We start from the raw sequence: 16,911 nt of genomic DNA, 5'->3' as shown, positions 1-16,911 counted from the left end.
TTTCTGAGATTTCATTGTTAGTATACAGGAATGCAATGGAGTTTTGTATGTTGATTTTGTAGCCGGCAACTTTACTGTATTCGTTGATTGTTTCTAATAGCTTTTTGATGGAGTCTTTAGGGTTTTCTATATATAGCATCATGTCATCTGCAAAGAGTGACAATTTAACTTCTTCATTCCCAATTTGGATGCTTTTATTACTTTTTCTTGCCTGATTACTCTGGCGAGGACTTCGAACACTGTATTGAAAAGCAGAGGTGATAGGGGACAGTCCTGTCATGTTCCTGAACGTAGAGCAAAGGGCTTCAGTTTTTCACTGTTAATTGTGAGTTTAGCTGAGGGCTTGTCATAGATGGCTTTATTATGCTAAGGTATTTTCCTTCTATACCAATTTTATTAAGTGTTTTAATCATAAATGGATGTTGTATCTTGTGAAATGCTTTTTCTGCATCAATTGATATAATCATATGATTTTTGTCCTTTATTTTGATTATGTGATGTATCACATTGATGGATTTGCATGTGTTGAACCATCCTTGTGCCCCTGGGATGAACCCCACTTGGTCGTGATGAATAATCTCTTTAACACATTGTTGCATTTGATTTGCTAGAATTTTGTTTAGGATTTTTGCATCTGTATTCATCAGAGATATTGGTCTGTAGTTCTCTTTTTTTGTGTTGCCCTTATCAGGTTTTGGTATCAGGGTAATGTTGGCCTCATAAAATGAGTTAGGGAGTACTATCTCTTCTTCAATATTTTGGAAGAGTTTCACCAGGATTGGTATTAGATCCTCTTTGAAGGTTTGGTAGAATTGACTAGTGAAGCCATCTGGTCCCGGACTTTTGCTTTTGGGAAGGTTTTGGATGACTGATTCAATTTCGTTACTGGTGATCTGTCTGTTTAGATTTTCCAGTTCTTCATGGTTCAGCCTAGGAAGGCTATATGTTTCTGAGAACTTGTCCATTTCTTCTAGGTTTTTGAATTTGGTGGTATATAGTTCTTCATAGTATTCTTGGATGATCCTTTGTCTTTCTGTGTCATCTGTTATAATTTACTGTTTTTCATTTCTGATTTTATTAGTGTCTTCTTCTTTTTATCTTAGTGAATGTAGTCAAGGGTTTGTCAATTTTATTAATCTTGTCAAAGAACCAGCTCTTTGTCACATTAATTTTTTCTATTGTCTTTTTGTTCTCTATTTCATTTAGTTCTCTGATGATTGTTATTTACTTTGTTTTGCTGACCTTGGGTTTCATTTGTTCTTCTTTTTCTAGTTCTTTAAGGTGTAACATGAGGTTACTTATCTGGGATTTTTCTTCTTACTGGAGATAGGCCTGTCATGATAATAAATTTCCCTCTTAAATCTGCTTTCACTGCATCCCAAAAATTTTGGTAGGATGTATTTTCATTCTCATTTGTTTCTATGTATCTTTTATCTCACCTCTTATTTCTTCTCTGACCCGATCGTTCTTTAAAAGTATGTTGTTTAATCTCCACGTGTGTGTAGTTTTTCCATATTTCTGTTTGCAGTTGATGTCCAGTTTCAAAGCCTTGTGATCAGAGAATATGCTTGGTATGATTTCAATCTTCTTAAATTTGCTGAGGCTGATTTTATGTCCCAATATATGGTCTATCCTTGAGAATATCCTTGAGAATTCTCATATCCTTCAGAATGTTCCATGTACACTAGAAAAAACATGCATAGTCTGATGTTCTAGGATGAAGTGCTCTATAAATTTAAATTATGTCCATTTATCTAATGTGTCATATAAGGCTGCTATTTCATTATTTTCTGTTGGATGATCTATCCATAGCTGTCAATGATGTATTTAGGTCCCCTACTATAGTTGAGTTTTAATCAATTTTTCCTTTTAGTTCTCTTAGTAGTTGCTTGGTATATTTTGGTACTCACTGATTGTGGCCATAAATATTGATGACTGTTATGTCTTCTTGTTGTATAGTCCCCTTTATCATTATGAAATGTCCATCTTTGCCTCTTTTTTTTTTTATCCTGAAGTGTGTTTCATCTTATATCAGTATGGGTATATCCGATTTTCTCTGGATACCGTTTGCTAGGAGTGTCAATTTCTACTCTTTCACTTTGAGTCTATGTTTGTCCTTGGAGGCAGCATATGGTTGAGTTTAGTTTTTTGATCCAATCTGCTACTTTGTGCCTTTTTATTGGTGAGCTCAGTCCATTTATACTTAGGGTGATTATTGAAATGTGAGGATTTCCTATCATTCTATCTTTGGTTTTCTGGTAAGACTGTGTGTCTCCATTGTTTCTTTGCCTTTTTGTTGTTGTCTGTTCTTTGTGGTGGTATTCTATGATTTTTCCCTGTGTGTCTTTCTTTATTACGTTACATATTTCAGTTCTGGATTTTTCTCGAATGGTTATCATTAACTTTATGTAAAAGAAAGTTTCATATTTAGAGTGTTCTGTTTTCTTCAGCATGCTTACTTTCCCCATTCCCATATTCCAGTTCAGGCCTTTACTCGCCCACCTTTTATGTTTTGGTTGTCACAAATTATCCCTATTTATGCTGGTCGAATAGCCTCCTTCAGTATTTCTTGTAATGCAAGTCGTGTGTTAGAAAATTCCCTCAGCTTCTGTATGTCTGGAAAGGTCTTTATTCCTCCTTCATATCTAAAGGATATCTTTGCTGGATATATTATTCTTCGTTCATAATTTCTCTCTTTCAATAGTTTGAATATTTGATCCAACTCCCTGCTGGCTTGTAAAGTTCCTGTCCTGCTGAAAAATCTGATGATAATCTAATGGGCTTTCCTTTGTAGGTTACCATCTTCTTTTCCCTGAGTGCCTTGAGGATTCTTTCTTTGTCGTTAATTTTTGACAGCTTCAATATAATGTGCCTTGGAGAAGGCCTGTTAGGGTTGGGGTAATTAGGTGTTATTTGCTTCTTGGATTCGAAGATCCAGTTCTTTCCACAAGTTTCGGAAGTTTTTGGAAGTATATTTGTTTGAATATACTCTCTGTTCCCTTCTCTCTTTCTTCTTTTTCTGGTATGCCCATTATTCTTATATTGCTCTTTCTGATGGAGTCAGAAAGTTCTTGTAGAGTTCTTTTATTTCTTTTAAGTATAAGTCTCTTTTTTCTTCCATCTGTGTCATTTCCAGGTGTCTGTCTTTGATGTCACTGATTCTTTCCTCCATCTGGTCCACTCTACTACTTAAGCTGGCTATTTCAGTCTTCATTTCTTTTATTGAGTTCTTAATCTCCAGAAATTATATTTGGTTCTTTTTAAAAATTTCCATCTCTTTTGTAAAATGTTCATGTTGTTCTTTGATTGTGTTTCTGAATTCATGAAACTGCCTGTCTGTTTTCTTGCATCTTGTTGAGTTTTTTTAAATAACTACGATCTTGAATTCTCTTTCATTTAAGTCACATATTTCCATATCTTTAACGTCCTTTTCTGTAGACTCTTCACTTTCCTTCTGAGTTGTCTTGTTGCCTTGGTTATTCATGGCAATTACTGATTTATTATTTCTCTTCCTAGACATCTACAGGAGTGAGTGTGCAACAGGTTGATAGAAAGAGGTCTTTCTTTTGTTTTCCTGTAGATGTTGGTATAATGTCTTATTTTCTGTCCGACTGCAGCCTTTTATTCTCTCTGACACTGTAGTCCTATGTTTTTTCTGCACTATTCCAGCTTCTCACACAATGGGAGGATTCCCTGGAAGTTGGGCTTCTCCTCTATGAACAGTTCATCTGGGTCATAGGGTGCTACCACCATGGGGGGATGTGGAGAGCTTCTGAAGTTTGAAATCTCTTCCTGCACCGGATTCAGAGCGCGTGTGTTTCAGCAGTTCTGTTTACTCCTGCAGGGATCTGCCCAGATAGGTGGGGATAGGGGAAGCTTGGGTTGAGAGGTGTCCCAGAGCAATGGGGGCGACCACCACCACTGCCAGTTATGCTTCCAAAGCTACCTCCCCTTTGCCGGAACTAGTTGGGCTGTGAATCTGTGTTTGCAGTCCACAGTTCTCAGAACTGCAAATATTCTGTTCGTTTGCTTTGACACTGCTACTGTTCCACTTCTAGCACTGGGCAGGTAGGGGCAGGGTGAGCTCTGGGAGGGTCGGGAGGGGCCGGCTAGTCCCAGTGCCTAAGGCTTCCTTTCTCTGTGGCAGTGAGGGCTTAAACCACCGTTTTCAGCCTTCTTCCTTCAGTTTTTGCTCCAAGGTCTCTGCTGTGAGCGTTGGGTTCAGCCGTGTTATATGCTGCCCCCTCAGCCCTGTGGGCCATAAGCAGAGCCCTAGCAATCCGATTTTTTTCCTCTCCTGCAGCTGCGGTAGTTCTGGAATGCAGTGAGTTGGAGCACTGAGCCAGGTCTGCGTCCTGCACTCACAGGGCTCCGTCTCTGTACTTCTGCTTTTCCTCCTTTTCTGCTCACTCAGTTTGCCCACCTTTAGGTGAATTCAGGTTGGACTCTTCTTCTTGCCTGTCTGCTTGCAGGGAGTCCTTTGTGCAGTTACAGTTGTTCAACTTGTAAATTTCAGGGGTGATTTCTGGATCCTCACCTCATGCCGCCATTTTTATGACGTCAAATGTGTTGCTTTATTTTCAAGCATTTGGGAGATTTTCCAATTATCTCTTGTTTATTGATTTCTATTTTACTCCATTGTGGTCTGAGAACGTATTTTGTATTATTTGTTGTTGTTTTAAATTCATTAAGGTTTATTTTGTTGCTAGACTATGTTCATCTTGGTGAATGTTCCATGTGAGTTGGAATGAATGACATTATGTGTATTTTATTATTTTGGATGGAGTTAGTTAGATCATGTTAATTGATAGTGCTGTTCTGGTCATCTGTATACTTACTGATTTTCTGTCTGCTTAATCTCTCAATACTGAAAGACAAGTGAAGTCTCCAACTATGATTGTATTAATAGATTTGTCTGTTTGTCTTTTTAGTTTTATCAGTTTTTGCTGTACGCATTTAGATACTCTTGTTAGATGCATATGTGTACATATTTCATATTGTGTCTTCTTTCTTTAGTATGATTTTGAACCTATGTAATGAGTTTTTAATTCATATGTTGAATTTTTAGCTCTAGAATGCCCATTTTATGTATGTATGTATACATGCATATATGCACATGTATGTATACACATGTATCAGAAGTCCCCAAGACCATCCCCAGGTTCAGTAATTCACTGGGATGACTCAGCATGTAGTTGTACTTATGGTTATGACTTATTAAAGTGGAAGGATCCAAAGCAAAATCAGCAGAGGGAAAAGGCATATGGGGCATAGACCAGAGGAAACCAAGCACAGGCTTCTAAGAGCCTTCTCCCAGGACACACATAAGTCTTCTAGCAATGAGCTGTGACAACGTATGTGAAATGTCTGCCATGGAAGCTCAACAGATACTCAGTGCTCAGGGTTTTTATCAGGGGCTGGTCACATAGGTGCTCTCTGCTTAGCACATAAAATTCCAGACTCCAGAAGGAATGCATATGTGCAGCATAAACCATACTGTTTACACAAGCAGTTTAGGCTAATTGAACCATTCTTATCAGGGAATGGTGAGAATCCTCCTGAAATCCAAGATCCCAGGTGCCAGCCAAGGGACACCCTTGTGACAGACCTTTCAAAGGCTAACAGTCTCAGTCTTGCTCTATTATTTCTTTTCTGCACAACACACATACTGTTGAACTTCTCCCATCTTTTCATTTATTTTGTTCATATTTTAATGTTTCATTGAACATGTTCATCATATTTCATTTTGAAGTTCTTATTTATCAGTTCCAATATGTGGGTCTGCTTTTGTTGTCTATTTTTTTCTTTTGGTCCTTCACAGAACATGAAGGTTTTTATTGGATGCCAAACATTATATTTAACAACAGAAAAATTGGTAGAGGCTCTAGAAATGATTTCTTTTAGCGGAGAGGATTCATGCTTTTCTCTGGGTAGGTAGAATGCAGAGCTGTTCACATTAATCAGTTAGTTATACATTGAGCTTGGTCAGGGTCTGCACCATTTGAATGCCACTATTCATCTGAAAGTTTTACTTCTTCAGTGAAAGTTAACTTAATAATGTAAAAGATAATACGAAAGAACTAACTTGTCTGTGGTAACCCCATTTCCATGGTAATCCCAGGCTACTTTGTGTATAGTGCTAGCTCCTGCAATGTCTGATTTAATAAATATTAATGTATATGTCTCCTTATCTGGTCATAAGCACTTTAAGAACAGGAACTGGGTTTGTTTTCAACAGTAGTATTTATAGCAGGACAGTTCCAGGCCCTTAGTGGAAACTCAATTTGTACAGGTACTTTCATCCTACATAGTATAGCACGAAAGAAGGTATCCTATGTGTCAATTTTTAGTCAACTCTAAAGAGAGTAGTTCTTTTAAATCTCTTCCTCATCGTGTTATTCTGACTGCTTCCTATAGAAAAAGAATATACCATTACAGGAACAGGTGTCATTCCAAGATGTATGTGTGGACTTCACTCAGGAAGAGTGGTATCTGCTCGATCCTGCTCAGAAGATACTACACAGAGACGTAATGCTGGAAAATTACAACCACCTTGTCGCAGTAGGTAAGAATTTTTTTCCATGTGACCAGCAGTACCATGCATTTCTCAGCTGATGAAACACATGAACTCCCTGTAGAGCTTTTTGATTTGAAACTTGAGATTCAAGGTCCTGAGATGAATGATTCCTTTTGGCCACCTTTAATAAAGAATGCTGTGTTCTTACCTCCTCAGGTATTGGTTCGTTTGGGCACATCCTTTGGACAGCTGAAGCTGTATCTTTCTTCCCTATCATTTTTTTCAGAGTCCTTAAAGCCAGGCTATTTCGCCATAGTGTTGTACGATTTTGTCTTAACAGGGCATTGTATTACTAAACCAGATGTGATCATCAAGATAGAACAAGGAGAAGAGCCCTGGATATTAGAACAAGGATTCCCAAACCAGTGCCGCCTGGGTGAGTTCATGAGTTCACGGACAGATGGAAGCCAGAGGAAATGAGATCTGGTTTAGGGTTTCTTACCTTTCAAATATTTTTCAGAAATTTCTTTCTATAGCCCCAGACTTTTGGAAGTGACTAAGCAACAGGTGCCCCACATCCCTCCATGACCTTAATCACATTCCGCCATATGTCACTTTCCCTCATAAATGCTTTCCTTTGTTCTTTGACATTTTGAGAGTGATTTACCTACACCTGTCATTCAAACTCAGTTGGCTTCATCTTAGATAATTTTTCTTGATTAGTGTATCTTTTATTTATTTATTTATTTATTTTTGTTATGTTATACGTCTTTTTTTTTTAATTAAAGTTTATTGGGGAGATAATTGTTAGTAAAGTTACACAGATTTCAGGTGTACAATTCTGTATTACATCATCTATAAATCCCATTGTGTGTTTACGGTTAGTGTATCTTTTAGAATTATCCACCTTCCCTCTGTTGTCTTTGGACACCTTTTGTTAGCTGGTATGTTTTCATACAGTACTTCGATAAGTACTCACTATGATCCAGTTAGGTTTTTAGATAATTAAAAGAATAACATCCCTGCTATCAGTGTGTATTATAGTGAGGGACAAAAAACATGCGTGCATGTGTGTGTGTGTAGATATGTGTGTGTATGTACAGTGCTGGGTGATGGTGAGTAAAGAGAGTGAAAGCAGTGGGAAAGGGATGAGGATTGATGGCATGTGCTCTTTGGTAAGCAAGTCAGAGAAAGCCGTTCTGATGAGTTCAGTAGAGGTGAGACTCTAATGACGTGAGAAGTGTGGCTCTGAGGATTCTGAGTATTCCAGGCAGAAGGAATATCAGGTGCTGAACTCCTCAGACAGATGCATTCTTAAAGTGTTTGAAGGATGGCAAGGGGCCAGCATGGCTGGAGACAAGTGGGTGTGGAGGAGATTGATAGGAGATGATGTCATAAGTAGCATGGACCATGGTAGATATGTTAATTTTATTTGGGGTGATTTGAGAAAGCCTTATTTTTCATGTTTTGGTTTTTTAGTAAGTGTAAATCAGATTAAGACATCAGATCTGATTTACAATTTAAAAGGGTCTGCCTGACTTCTGTGCAGTGAGTATACTGTGGCAGGTGGTGGTACTTAGGCATGAGCAAGGAGGGAGTACCAGTTAGGAGGCTATGAGGTGCTCCAGATGGGACAGGATAGTGGCTAAGGCTCTTTTGGAAGTGCTGAGCAGTGGCAGATTTGTACCGAAATCTGGAAAGTGAGAGCAAGAGAATTTGCTGTTGGATTGGATGTAGAGTGTGAGAGAAAGAGAGGACTCAAGCACGACTCTAGTGATTTGTCTCCAGCATAAAAGATGAATTAGGGTACCATTTACTGAGCTAGAGAAAATCAGGGAGGACAGATTATAGGGCCATTACTAGAAATTGACATTTGGACTCAAGAAGCTTGAGATAACTTAAAACCTAGCCTACTGTATCGAATAGGAGGTTGGATGTATACAAGTATGGAGTCCAGAACCAGAGGTACCCATCTGAAAGGCGTCAGCCTCAGGTGGTGTCAGAGGTGTGGGCTGGAGAACACCTTCTAGATCAGATGCTGCAAATGTTTTGTAAAAGGCCAGATACTAAATATTTTCGGCTTAGTGTCGGCTTAGTAGCCACATGTGTCTTCGGATACAGCTGCTGCTCTTTCTTTCATCTCTTTCTTCCTCCTCTTCACTGTTTCCGACTGCCTCTTCCATCTTTTTCTTTTTAAAGGTGTAAAAAACATTCTTAGTTCAAGGACCTTTGCCTTGCAAGCATAATTTGCTGACTCCTTTTCTAGAGAGTGGTTGGAAGAGAAGTAGTCCTGGTATAACACTTTCACAGGGCTGTAAATCCATTAGATCTTATCATTAGAGGAGACTGACAAGAAACAGACTGCGCAACACGAAAACCAGACAGCCTGTTTTCCAGAAGTTCCGTGGGGATAGTCTATATCCTGTTAACCACCTTAAGTGACGATCTGGGTCGCTCAGCTAAACCTGTTAGTCCCTCCTGCCAGTCTCTTTAGATACCTCTGGTTGTTTTCCTTTGGAGATGATCTCCTACATCTCTTCATTTTCTCACTTTTCACTGATATCACTTATAACCAGAACTATGTCTGTGTTTCTTCATTCCTGGCTTGATCTAATTCCTAAATGGTTTTTAGTTTTTTTACCTAAAGCATCCATTGTGTCTTTTACTAGGCTGACAAAGTTGTTCCTTATTAATAAATGAAATTAAAGTCTTCTTTTATTGACTCTTACGTTGTGGTCCTATTTTACCTATCTCTGTTGCTTGCACACCATATCTTGAATTTATTTCACCTTCTCCAGCTTGCCTCATAAAGCATTTTGAAAAATAATTATTCCTTGTGAATTAAATTAAAGCAAAATCTAGATCCTGGGTTATAGGGCTATTCTTTTGAACCTGAGAAAGCTGATATTTTCAGAACTTTAGTTTGCTGTTGATTTGTAGAGTCAAGGTACTCTAGTAGGAATCCTACCCCAGTAATCTACATATTAGGGAATAAGGACTAAACTGTGCTCTCTCTACCAAACATAGTTCATCCTTTGAAAGCCCTTGTCTGCTAATCATTACTATCACTTTATTCAGCATTCAATGTCTTTTTTAGGTTCACCCCATTCTCTGAGTTTCCGTCTCTGAATCAGCCACTCCCCAATTCCCTGTGCTTTGAATTTTCCTTTTTCTGTTTACTTTTGAAGGTTATATTTAAAAAGTATTACATGTCATTGCCCGTTTCCTTTCCTTGTTTCCACTGAAGCATGTATTTTCCACTCAAACTGGAAGGGTAAAGGAAATGTACACTTGGATTTAGTTCATACTAGGAAACTGAGCCTATAACAAAATAATTGATAGTGTAATTGGGCATTTGTATAAAAGTCAATTCCATTAGAAATGTACTGGATTCACTAGATGTGGTTATTTTTCTCATTTCTAGAAGACTGGAAAGTTGATAACCTGATAGAGAGCAGCCAGGAAAATCAAGATGAACATTTTTGGCAACTTGCTTTCACCACCAACAAAACGTTAAGTAGAGATGGTGGTGATAGAGTAAGGAAAACTTTCGGTCTGGGTACAGACTGTGTTCCTTCAAGAAATTTTCCATATAAGATATGTGACTCATGTGAAACGAGTTTGAAGAATATTTCAGGCTTAATTATTAATAAAAACTATTCTGGAAAGAAGCCTGATGAATATAATGTATATGAAAAATTGCTCCTTGATGTTAGGCATGAGAAAACTCCTACTAGAGGGAAATCTTATAATCAAAAAAGGAATATCCTCAGCCATAGCCAAGATCTCACTCAGCTGATTTTTGACCAGCCTTTTGAATATAATGAAAATGGACAAGGCTTCCATGAGGAGGCAGCCTTTTTCACAAACAAGAGAGTACAGATAGGAGAAACACTCTGTAATTATAATGAATGTCAGAGAACCTTCATCCAAAGTTTAAAGCTCAATTTATCTCAGAGAACTCGTTTGGAAATGGAACCATATGAATGCAGTATTTGTGGGAAGTCCTTCTATATGGATTTAAGATTGGGACATCAGAGCGCTCTGACGGGGGAGAATCCTTATGAATATAATGAATATGGGCAAATTTTCTGTGACAGTTCAACTTTGATTATCCATGAGGGAACTTATGCAGGAAAGATTCCCCGTGAATATAAAGTAAGTCACAAAACGTGGATAAAGTCAGCCCTCTTTAAACATCAGCTAGTGCACATGGGGGGAAAACCTTATGAGCACAAGGAAAATGGAAATTTCAACAAGAGGTCACATCTCACCCAACCTCGAAGAGCTCACTCAGGAGAAAAAACGTTTGAATGTTCTGACTGTGGGAAAACGTTCTGGGAGAAGTCAAACCTCACTCAGCATCAGAGAACACACACAGGGGAGAAACCCTATGAATGTACTGAATGTGGGAAGTCCTTTTGTCAGAAACCACACCTTACCAACCATCAGCGAACACACACAGGAGAAAAACCTTATGAATGTAAGCAGTGTGGAAAAACATTCTGTGTGAAGTCAAACCTCACTGAACATCAGAGAACTCACACAGGAGAGAAACCCTATGAATGTCATGCATGTGGAAAATCTTTCTGCCACAGGTCAGCTCTAACTGTACATCAGAGAACACACACAGGAGAGAAACCCTTTATATGTAATGAATGTGGAAAATCCTTCTGTGTGAAGTCAAACCTCATTGTACATCAAAGAACTCACACAGGAGAGAAACCCTATAAATGTAATGAGTGTGCAAAAACCTTCTGTGAGAAATCAGCTCTCACTAAACATCAGAGAACTCACACAGGGGAGAAACCCTATGAGTGTAATGGATGTGGGAAAACCTTTAGTCAGAGGTCAGTACTCACTAAACATCAGAGAATTCACACAAGGGTGAAAACTCTTTCAATATCCTGAATGTTCAGAATTGATCTATCCTTTCAAATTCATTAACAAAAAATTTTAAATGAGATTAGTGAACCCAAAGAATGTCACAAATTACTAAAAAGTGACATTGTACTTCAGATTATACTAGAATAAAACCTTATTAATGTTTTAAATGTGTGAAAGCTTTCAAGAAAAATTAAAACTTTGACAGAAAATTTGTACTGAGAGGAAATCCATTAATATAAGTAACGTGGTAAAAGTCTTCATCTAGAAATAATGTTGTATAGTTTCATATTCCAGATGTGATACCAAAATTTTATTGTAAATGTAATGGGTAGTATTTATTTATACCAACAGTCACAGTGTAATTTGAAGCTGAAAAATACTGAATGACAACAGCATTAAACATTTATGTGAAGAGTCTCTAATATTTGCAGGCCTTATGTGAGTATGCTAATATAACAAATTTGAAGTATGCTTGATTTGTATATTAGAGCCCAACATGCTTGTGAAGAGAAAATATGAACACTTAGTTAAGTATTATGATCTATATTAATATTTCCCACAGTAAACACCACCAGTGTCTTTATAGGCTGACATAATTATATATGTACATGTAAATATATTTATACACATACAGTGGTGTGCTAGAGTAAGCTCCTGGCTTGTGAGTACCGCTGATTGTTCAATTTTCAGGAATTTCATGAGTCAGTTGTTAAACACAGTCATTTAAAAATTGTATTAAAAACAAAGGTAATAAATATTCAATACTCAATCACTTCCTAATTATTTTATAACATTTTGCTATTTTTTTGTTGTTAAGGTTACTTATATTATTGAATCTGCATGGAAAAAATACTGTATAATGGTATGCTACCGTACTTCTCTTCCCAGCTCTGTATTCAGTGCCATCATTTTGGTAGTTTGGCTTTAGTGGGAGTATTTACACCATGGAAATTGGCAAACTACCATTTAGGGTTTTTATTTTCTCAGTGAACCTATTGTCCAGTATTTACCAGCACACCACTGTGGGTATAAGAAAATATATTGGGAAATTTTAAAGTACAAACCGCATACCCTTTCTCCTATTTCCTGACATAAATATATGTCTATGTCCATTATTGCTGACCTATCTCTTCAATAAAGAAGCCAAAATATGTTTTTGTGAGATTTTTTAATTACCTCTGTATCAATTCTATTTTCAGTACTTCTTGTCTCTTCAGTTCTTCAGTCACTTTAGAGTGGGGCCAGTATGTTATACTTCACATCACCTACCTTTCCTCTGACTTTTTTGGCATATATGAATGAGTATGACCATTATTACTGAACTACCACTTCCATTAAAAAGTCAAACGATATTTTCCTGAGGTTTTTCAGCTGCTTATGGGTCAGTCAATACTGTACATGCTGTTAATAACAATGATACATAAATTTCACAAAGGTTAACATCAATTATAAACAGTAATACTGCTGTCTACAAATAAAAACTAGTGGTGTGTAATGAAATGCCTCTTTAAGACCCTTGGTATTTCGTTGCTGTATCTAGGCATGATATGCGTAACCTGAGTTGTATGTAATCCAAGAACTGTGTTCGTATTTCATACAGAGGGCCATATACTTTCTCTGTCACCTTTTTCTTCCTGTTTCCTATGCTTCCTTGCAATGTGTTGATAAGCAGTTCCAAGAGACTCACTCACTGAGGTCTGTTTTGTCTTTGTCATTCCCCAGATGATTTGGGGTAAATCCAGATAAGTCTGAGTTAATCATGGAGATTCTATTCTAATGATTTTATTGGAGATTTCTTGTTTATTCTTAGAGTTGTTTATTACTTAGAGCTGAAGGCATTCCCCCTGGTACAGACAAATTCTTTTCTAAGTGTTGACGTTCTATACAGCAATTTGGGGGGAGAATTACTTCTTTTGACAAGTTAATATAGGGATGGGTCTTTGTATCAGCCATGGTTCTGGTGAAAAACAGAATTCAAGAAGATTTTAATGGCAGACTTACTATAGAGGTGTGGGCCAGGAACAAGGGATATTGAAGCACTGAGAGACTATCATCGCCCGGAAGTTATTACCATTCTAAACTCTAAAGGGGCAAAAGATGGAAACAAGTGTTACCAGAGCCCAATGAGAGCTACTGTCTTGGAGGAGAGGCCACCTCATAGGAGATATTGTGAGCACTGGAATTGTGGCATCAAATTGTTGGTGCCTCCTTTTGGAGAACCCAAACAGATGCCATTTTCAGGTGAGCCCAAGTGGGCACAGAGGAGTTCTGGGTGGAGCCAGTGGAGAATAAGCAGCACAATGTTTTTTATTCCTGTAAATTCCTATGTAAAGGCTCAGTATTAGAAATGTATTCTACTGGTTGAGAGTTGTGTTTCTGCTTTGCTGTGCTATTGTGTCATTAGTAAATTCCTTTTGGAATTGAGCACTGTGGCAGATGTGTCTCTTTGACGTGTGAAGTAGACGTGCAAAATTGCATTATGCATACATCCATCTGTGATGTTTCTTGTTACGTGTGGTATGAGGTACGCAGCTCACTATTCCAAGTGAATAGCCAGTGCCAGTTGCCCCTGCACTGTTTGATTAATTCACCCTTTTTTTGGTTGGCTTGATCTGGGATTTTTACCATGTCCTTGCAGGATATTTGGTCCTGTCCAAAACATCCAGAGACATTTGGTCCACACCAAAAGGTCTTTGGTATTTTGTCCTATATAAAACATCCATTGAAACATTTGGTCCTTGATTTGTGAAGTAATACTCATAGAAACAGTTAACTTCATTAAAATTTTATTTACATTATTTTATTGTAATTCATGACGAATTTGGGATTTCACATTTATTCTTGTTCTTCCTTGTCATGAAGTTCAGCACAGTTACTCTTAAGTCGATGAGCAGTTGCTCTAAGGTGTACATCAGCCTGATGATTGGCTTTATATTTGTATCAGTTAACAATTTTTGTTGTACAAATTTGATTTCTCAGTATCATCGTAAAGTTGGTGGTTGTATTTGATTCTGACCATCAAGAACCTGGGTGATAACTTGTTTATTGCTTTGCTGTTTATCTTTTAACACTTCAATAAATCTCCAAATGGAAGGATGATGCACTACCATCAGCTTTGAAATTTGCTTCGCCAGCCTTCCACTGTGGTGTTTGTCCTTTAATCACCCTTCAGTACTGATCTGTAAACATTGCAGGTTTCTGGTGGATATCTGGGAGCTTCTGGTCTTCTGCCTCTGCTACGCCTTCGTCAGACATACCCTCTCTCAACATAATCCATTCGGTCATCTTATTTTTTTCTGCAGTCTCCACAGTGTACTTAAGAGTTTTATTTACATCTTCCAAAGGTACAAGTGGAAGTCCCAACAACATGGATACGGTTATGTGTGTTGTGTTCTGTTGTCATGTACTCGTGTTAGACCCAAAAAAAGATATTTTCCACCACAGCAATTGTGAAACAAGCATCCTTATGCATTTGGTGGTAGTCAAATCACATTCATATTTACAGTCTTGAAATCTGTCATGCACAATGAAGTAGGGTTAATGAGATTTCTTTCCTGTGCAGATGCAAGTTTATATTCATATCTAAGTGTCTTCTCGTCTTTCTGTTAGGGCATAAATCAGTGGCCTACTATAACCCAATACTGCACTGTACACAGTAAATAACTTAGTGAACTGTGTTGGTGCCATCATTGAATAATGTGGTACTGGCACTTCAATGTTGAATATTGTCCTAAGTTGTGCAAGTAAGAATTCTTTCATCATTTTGAGCACCAGAATTGTGCATAAGAAGTGGTTCTCTGCACTTGGTCACTTTATACTCCTGTAATTACAATTCTGTGCAATGAAGTTAGGTTTGGAGGTTGATGTCTATTTTGAATTCTTGCCCCTTTAATGAGTTTCTGTCTGGTAGCATTAACAGAACCTCTTCATCATGAATATCATGGAAAGTTCTTTGAGATACCTATGATGGTGTTACATTTGGTTCTAATGCATGTTGTTTTAACTTGTTCACGGTTTTTCCTTCCCTTCCCTTCAATACCAATGTTCTGTTGATGTTTTCCTTTCCCATCTTAAATGACTGTAATGTTATCCAAATCCTGACTTGTACATCTAGCATTGCAGATTCTCCTATCTTCACAGCACCACTACCTTTTACTGCTGTCTCTGTTAAAGGAATGGAAATGGCACCAAAAACCATTATAATGTAACATTGGCTTTTCTTTATGTGAGTATACTATTTCTGCCACATTTTGCTAAGAATTTGTAAATAAAGATGTCATATTGCCAAGCAACAAAAGTGTTTTTTCTTTTTCCTAGCTTTCTGACCAATGATCGCTGGTTTACTGCTAGGGGAGATCTTACTAATGTCTTACAGATTCAACACCCGGTTCGCCCGGGCTAGATCAGCCAATAGGTAGGGACCAGGCAGGAGCATAGTCAACCACGCTAATTGTCAGTAAGTGTGGAAGTCACACCCACTAAAACCTCTCTAAATCGTGGCAGACTCTTCTTGCAGTCTACTGCAATTATACCTCTATAGAACATCGATTCAAGGGAAACATCAGACATTAAACCTAGACAATGGGATAGTTGTAGAGGGTTTATTAGATGCTTGGTACTACCCTCATGGAAGCTATTAAACCCAGCTTCTGTGTGGTAGGAGAGCCATACCCTTTCTCACGCCTGAACAAGCCAGATAATCTGACTAAACTCCTTGTTGACCTACACAGCCAAATCCAGCTAATGCCCAGTGACATATTAACAGCGCTGTGCATCATGAGAGCCCATCCTCGACTTGTTACTCTCTGTGCATTTTTCTAACTGTTGAACTTTTCCTCACTACACATAATTAAATCCTGCTCTTCTGCAAGATTTGAACCTTGACCCATCTACCAAACCCTATGTGCCATTACCATGTACCATACCAAAGCAAGAAGCATTATTGGCAATACAGCCACAACACAATTATTGGACCAATAAAACATAATAGTATTTTTTAATGTATTAATCCTGTAAACCAAAAGTATAAATAAATATTATGGCCTATTTGAACCCAGGGATATTTTTTTCTAAGTGTGAACTTTTTTTATAGGACCAAATATGCTGATGAGTTATTTTTGGTAGGACAAATTTCAAGACATTCTGGTGTGGACCAAATGTTTTCAATGGATGTTTTGGACAGGACCAAATGTCCACTAATCTTATGTACTTAAATTTTATGAAGTGGCAATTGCTTTTGTCTGCTCAATGTAACTTTTCTGTGTTCTAGTAATATAATCAGTCCTGTGAGCACAGAGAGTTGGTATTTACCCCAGATGATACCATCTCTTCCTGTCTCCACATTTGTACTGATCCAAGGATGATCTTTTGTTACAGAATAGACCAATGAGAACCCATCCTAGAATATTTTTATTGAGAAGTCATAATGACTAGGTAGGTTGTGTCCTTGTTGCTACCAGCAGCCATATTAAGAAAATACATCTGCATGAGAGAAAATCATGGTGATA

General features: G+C 37.8%; 1 protein-coding gene across 10 annotated transcripts in view; it reads left to right on the top strand.

Moving 5' to 3' along the window:
- The window catches only part of ZNF248 (zinc finger protein 248), a 27,996-nt gene extending 11,085 nt beyond the window's left edge, over window positions 1–16,911 (top strand). For 7 of the 10 annotated variants that reach the window (XM_081073865.1, XM_081073869.1, XM_081073866.1 and 4 more), the window contains 3 exons: window positions 6,418–6,565; window positions 6,858–6,953; window positions 9,942–16,911. In XM_081073865.1, the coding sequence (XP_080929991.1) occupies window positions 6,418–6,565; window positions 6,858–6,953; window positions 9,942–11,428 (1,731 nt within the window). In that variant the 3' untranslated portion in view covers window positions 11,429–16,911. The remainder of the gene's footprint in view (window positions 1–6,417; window positions 6,566–6,857; window positions 6,954–9,941) is intronic. The other 3 variants (XM_081073867.1, XM_081073872.1, XM_081073873.1) reach the window with 2 other exon arrangements.

This window comes from Rhinolophus hipposideros (assembly GCF_964194185.1).
Source record: "Rhinolophus hipposideros genome assembly, chromosome: 15".
Classification (NCBI taxonomy): Eukaryota; Metazoa; Chordata; class Mammalia; order Chiroptera; family Rhinolophidae; genus Rhinolophus; species Rhinolophus hipposideros.
The sequence above is the reverse complement of the archived record's forward strand: the minus strand, read 5'-3'. Positions and strand labels throughout refer to the sequence as shown.